This window comes from Rhagoletis zephyria, unplaced genomic scaffold (genome assembly GCF_001687245.7).
Source record: "Rhagoletis zephyria isolate East Lansing unplaced genomic scaffold, Rhagoletis_zephyria_1.1 Rzeph_scaffold_14309, whole genome shotgun sequence".
In the NCBI taxonomy this organism is placed as follows: domain Eukaryota; kingdom Metazoa; phylum Arthropoda; class Insecta; order Diptera; family Tephritidae; genus Rhagoletis; species Rhagoletis zephyria.
In genome coordinates, this window is record NW_016171378.1 from 8,112 (window position 1) to 14,529 (window position 6,418).

General features: G+C 33.1%; 1 protein-coding gene across 1 annotated transcript in view; it reads right to left on the reverse strand.

Moving 5' to 3' along the window:
* The window catches only part of LOC108378528 (uncharacterized), a gene marked incomplete at its 3' end in the record, with an annotated part of 11,367 nt that extends 8,101 nt beyond the window's left edge, over positions 1-3,266 (reverse strand). Inside the window, exon 1 of the mRNA XM_017634820.1 lies at positions 3,071-3,266. Within this exon, the coding sequence (XP_017490309.1) occupies positions 3,071-3,266 (196 nt within the window). The remainder of the gene's footprint in view (positions 1-3,070) is intronic.
* Between the last annotated feature and the right edge of the window lie 3,152 nt (positions 3,267-6,418).

Here is a 6,418-nt window from a genome sequence, read left to right on the forward strand (position 1 = left end):
GTTGTTGTTGTTGTTGTTGCCTTTAGCTGTTAATGCTCCGGCCATGACAAGCGTGTTGACCAAAAGCAGACCAAAAGTGGGATTACACAATTTCGGTGGTGGAGAAGAAAAGGTGCAGAGACAGAGGAGGCAGTAGAAAAAAAATAATAATAAACTAAAGAAAATTTACAGCGTCGTTGAAGCTGTCAGCGCAAGCAGCTTTTCCGTTGTGCAAGTGTGTGTGTGTGTGTTTGAATTTTTATTTATAAGCATTTTTATTGCGATTTTTCTAACTTTTCTTTTTGATGCTTCTTTTTATTGCAAAATTATGCAATTTTCGGGATTATTTATTTGAACTGTTAATTTTCTATTGAATAGCGTTGCGAGAAAAATGCTAAATTATGGAGCGCGATTTTTTTTTTCAAATTGGTATAAAATTTTGTATGAAAAAAATTAAAACAAGCAAAAAATCGTGTCGTCATCGAATTGTTTAAATTTGTTTCTATCATAAATAAACAGCGATATCTAAAACTACTTCCAATTTTTTCTCAAAGTCTAAATAAGTATCTAATATTTGTGAAAATCTAATGTAATTTTGCAATTTTTTCAGATATTTTTTATGGAAAAAGGAAAATTTTAACGTTTTTTCGAATATACTTTTTATAGAAAAAATGTTTCTTAAACGTTTTTTTTTCTAAAAAATTTTCTCAAACGATAAAAGCATTTTAGTAACTTTTAAGAATTAAGAGCGTGAAAAGTAGTTTATATGTATACAAAACAAAATGTTTTTTTATGTAAACATTTTTATCAGAATTTTTAAATTAATCTGCAACCACTTATCAACGCAATCCTATCAATTGATCAATTAAAAATGAAGATTTAAACCAAACGCATCAAACGAAAACAAGTTTATAGGCAACCAATTTGGTTGTTGTTGAATTGTTTTTATTTCGTAGGCACTCGCTACATTTGGTTGTTATGCAATTGGCTCCTGTTTGGCAAGTGTTCGTGGTGCCACAACTTTTTTTTACGTAAAGGAAATATAATTTTCTGCACACAGAAAATACAGAAATAAAATAATAAAATTTAACTAAATGAATTTACATATTTTTTATGTTTTTGAGAAAGGGAAACCCGAAAAAAGGGGAAGAAAAATTCATTTTGCCAAGATATATGGGGTACCAAGAGGTCAGGTTTGGTGTTCTTTTTATTTATGTATTTTTTACTATAATTAAATACAACTTTTTAAACTCTTTCCTTTAAAAATGCATTTTCCAAATTTTTGTATTATCAATTTGTTCAGTATTTTTTCAGCCTTTGCAAGAATGGCAATAATTGTATTATTTTTTCGTAATAAATATTTCTTTCAAAAATTTCATTCGTTTCAGAATTAAAGAAGAAAGTTGTTTGTCAAAAAAAAAAAATATTGGAAAGTTAAAGACAAATTTTCGGTTAAGTAGAGAAAAAATTTTATAGTACTCGTAAAACATATTTTAGCGCGAAAATTCAAAGGGTCATATTTTTTCCTCTTGCGAGTATGGAACAAGTAAGGTGAACATTTTATGAGAAAATTTTTTTATTTTTTTATTTTACCTACGTAGGAGCAATTTTTTGTTGCTTTTGGAAAAAAATTTCTGAGGATAAACTTATTTTCAAACTGCTGTTGGATAATTTATTTCGTAATTATATTTCGGAAATAATTTTTTAATGCTATTTTATCAAAAACTAAAATTTTGGCAAATTAGGCCTTTAATTTTTAAGTGCTTGCAAACGATTTTCAGTTGGGATGAATAAACATATATTAATTTACTTCACTTTAAAAACTGTTCCCCTATGCAGCGAAATTAAAAAAAAATAAAAATTATTTTAAATTTTTATATGAGACATACAGAGCATTTTTTGTTTTAAAAATTTTTCACCAAGTAGGAAAAAAAAAAATATTTTTGAAGTATTAGTTAGCTTTTTGGCAAACAAGTTTTAACAAAATATATTTTTTGGTTAAAAAAAATTTCATACCAGCTAAATTAAAAAAAATATGCTCTATACTTTTTGCCAAACTGGCAAAGCTACTTCTTTTTAGTTTTTTTTGTCTTTTTTGGTAAGTCAAGTTTTTATTTTTCGACACTTTATGGCACTAAATTGTTTTCTTAATTTTTAATTTAATTCGTTGGATAATTTGTTAAATTTCCAAAAGAAAATGTATTTATTTTATAATTTTTCCGCGTTTTTGCTATTTCTGATTCATTTAGTTTTGTTGAAAATTTTGTTCACTTTTAAAATTTTTGCGCTAACATTTTGTTATATTTATTAAATTTGATTTAACAAGTTTTCATAAGTTTTTATTTTTCTTTCAGGCACCTTTCTACGATTTTCCATAATTTTTTGAGCTCTTGCAATATTTTAAGGTATGTACATATGTTCATATGTTTTATAACTGTATTTTTTTAAATTATTTAATTCACAAATACATATACATTTTTTCATAAAATGTATGCACATTATTTATTTTGACCCAATATTTTGCAAAATTTAATGTCCACAAAATTTTAAATTTTTTTGTTTTGTTTTCTTGGTTAATATTTTTTTTCATAAACACTTGAAAAATATACATACATTCTTACGTATATTTCTTAATAAAATTTTTCATATAAAATTTTCTTTTCACAATTCACAAAGAAAAAAATTTACTGAACCAATAATTTTTTTCCTAGAATGGTATATATGTAGATTAAAAATTCTTCAGGGCGTTACTTTTTCACATTTTTCTTCACAAATTTCATCATTGAAAAATTTACATAACGTTGCACAATTATTTTCATTGCAACATTCCCGTTTTGGTATTTTTTTTCTTTCGTTTTTCCACTTTTATTTTCATTTATTGTATTTCAAGCTTATGTTTGTATGTATGTAGCAAGCCACCATAGCAAGTGCCAATTTTAAAAACCAACCGCTCGAATGAAAGTAAAACTCGCAACTGAAAACTGCAGTGACGATCGTGCAACGATCGACCAACTGCTGGCTGACTGCTAAACTAATGCTTGCAAATCTCGTTGTTGTTATGGCTGTTGTAGTTATTGTTGTAGTTACCAACTTGTAAGCTGGCGGAACACGCCAAGTCGGTCGATGGGTTGTTTGGATCTTGTTTGGTGGCGGCGATTGGTGGGTGTGGTGGTGGTGGCCGTTGGCTGATGCCCGTTGTTGTTTGGCCGATCTAATATTATTTGGCAATTCGGACAACCGGACGACCCGCCATGCCGCCTTCTTCCTGTCGCTGCCACTTCTTGCATTGGTACACTTTTTGGCTTATTCTTCTATATTTTCAATTCATCGATAGTTTGTGGCTTTTGTTGATGGTACTCTCTAGTCTATTCGCTTTCCACAAGATGGGCTGACCGTAGTTTTCTTAACTGAAATTTTCTCGGTACTTTGACGGGCTTAATGGCAAATATTTATTAGCTCTCGTTCCTCCTTCATGTGACATTTAAATGCAGTGAATTCCACGTGCCTCCAGTAGAAAAGACCAGCCTATAGTATGAAATTTTTGAGACCCATCCTTGTTGATATAATAAGAGTTGAGGCAGTACGTTAACCAAAGTTATTAATGCTTGGGAGTCTGTTGATGGTATGGTTCTTCAGCGCCCTTCCAAAATTCAATTTTGTGACATAGAACCGCTCATAGGGAGACTATTATAAATATCTCCCTTGCATGGGGTAACCACCTTAATATAACCCAACTTACAAATTTTGACTCTAACTATCCAATGCAACCATCCAACCTTTTGATTTCGCCAAATTTAGATAATTTATTGACTCTCTTACCTCAGTAAATGTGCAATACGGGGCACTATGCTATAGCATATAGGGTTGAGGATGAAGAAATATCGATTCACCACTTCTTATGTTAATGCCCAGCTCTCCAGACAAGGCGTCTCAAGCATTTGGGATCAAGCTTTTTCAATAGCTAGGGGGAGATGTGCCGGAGGTGAAAATATCGAATATTCACGGCTTCATCCAGGATAGTAAATGATTTGACAGACTTTATCCTGACAGTATGGATTAACCTCGGTTAGAAGGATGTGCCTCATCCTGGCACTCACAGAGGGCATTCACAATGGCCAAATCTGCCTACTAGTGGAAATATGAGTCATTCGTACGCCCAACTAACCCAATCTTCATATTTGGCTCCTTTCGATACATTCTTTCCAAATTCTGTTGCTATTTCATCATTTCACTGATTGCTTACACCATCCATTTCATTCATATAGTTTACTAAATATACTATAGTTTACTAGTAATATTGCATTAATAAAGTAATTTTCCAGGATCCAGTTGAGGTTTCGATTTCCAGTTCTGGATCGCTTCAATCTCAACTTCCACGTTCTTATCTTTTTATGTTTAATACGACCTTTCGTCGTCTGACTGATGAAATATCTTTTAATTATCCATGCCTCCCAGTTCTAGCCACGGCAACGCCTAAAATCTCACGTATACAATCATGTCTTAGCCCAGTCATTCCAACGCTTCGCCTTAATGTAAGTATTGTCCGTTTCGTTATATTTTACTTTCTAAGCATTCCCAACTTATCTTTCGTTGTTTTTTACTTCTTACCCATTTCCAAACCATCTAACTTTTTTTTACTAGAGTTTGTGCTATTTTTTTTTTAAATCTTAAATGGCTTCCAAAAACAAATAATAATAAATACCATTTGCTTTGCTTTTCTTCAATGCCTTTTTTGTTCGTTTTGCTCTGTTTAAATTTGCTGTCTCGCTTGAAATGTGTTGCAACCGCATACAACAATGCTTTTCGGCCACAATTTTCTGGCTGCCAGCTGGTTGAATTAGTGGAAACCAAAAGCAACTAGCAATTGGCGAAGACACTTAACAATTTATAGAAATTAGGAATAAATGGAATTAGATGTGGATAGAAGACATATCTTTTAAATTAATCGAGGAGGAAAAATAAGAATGCGGGTTTAATTTGAAGAGATTTTGGAAGGTTAAATGTGCTGTTGAATTGGACATTCAAAAATGGAGTGGACATATGAAGAAGAATAACTATAAAGTCTGTATAAAATAGGAAGATTGGAACAACTTACGGTACTGGGGGGTAGAAAAAGTGGAGTCGTTTACCTTATTCCATCAGACAGAAGAAGGGAATATATTTTCCGTGTACTTCTCGCCCAGTCAAACCCTCGAAAGCAAAAGAAACTAAACGACTCCTTTCCAGAAGACTCCAGCGGTTCCCTTTATAACCGAATGCGTTAAAAGAACTGGGAAAGTCCACCTTTATTAACCATCAGGTTCCATCAATAAATAAACTAATAAACCCACGCTTGTTCCTCTGCCTGACGGAAATGAATGGCGATTGGATGTTGTTGGTAAATGAGATGAGGAAAAAGGTACAAACTCAGAGCCTAAGTTACCTCGTTTGGTTTTACCCAGCCTAAGCAGGCTAGGTTTTATCAGACCGTGCTGATAGTTGCCTTCTTAAGTTGTATGATGGCGCTACCGTTTTTGCTGCTAGCCAAGCAAGCTATTTCGATCTCTCAACCACAGGTCTCATGGTATATACGAGACCTGTTTGATATCTCTGATATGACTTTTGCAGAAGCTGATGCAAGAACGATGCCAACTTCCAAATGCCAAAGTAAGTGGGCATAACTATTAGGCAAGACGAAATAATCTAAAATAATGTAGCCTTATCGTGTTTTACACTTTTAATTTCTAAAAGAGAAAAACCGATACTGATATCAAAGTCTGCCTTTCGTTAAAATCACCATTTAGCCCTCTTTATACTTCAATTTCCCAAGAACTTCCTGCCCAACTAAAACAGCTTTTCTTAAAAATGTTTGGACTTGATTCCAAAGTAAATTCAAAGCACTAACGACTTAAATTTTCAGCTCACGTATCGCATTAAGTGAATGGCTTAAATCACGGCAGCAAAAAGCGAAAGTTCAGCAATTTTTAGCTCACCAAATACTCACATACATGCATAAGTAAGGTGTAAAATCGTGCAAGCAACTTTTTGATTTTATATTAAATGACTGTTAAAGCACTGCACCAACTAGAACAACAAGCACCAAAAATAAGTATTTATTTACCAGCAAATCGGTCTCACCCAGCGGATCAGTGTCTACCAAAGTGCCAAAGTACAAAAGCTGCAACAAGAAAACCATTTCAAGAAAACTGTCACGGTTGTTGAACTCGCGCATACAAGCGCTTGAAGGTTGACTACCACTTAGGCAGACAGCGTTAGTGGGCCATTGCACAAAGCTCGCGTACAACACAAAAAAACGCTATATAATTGTTGTAATTGCAACTCGGCAATTAACTGGCGTTGCATTGCATTCGCTGTTTGGCAACTTGTGCTATGCCGGTGTTGAAGTTCTAAACAGTTCGGTGGCTTTACTAAACCGGCGGTGGTTTGGTGACGACGTAGG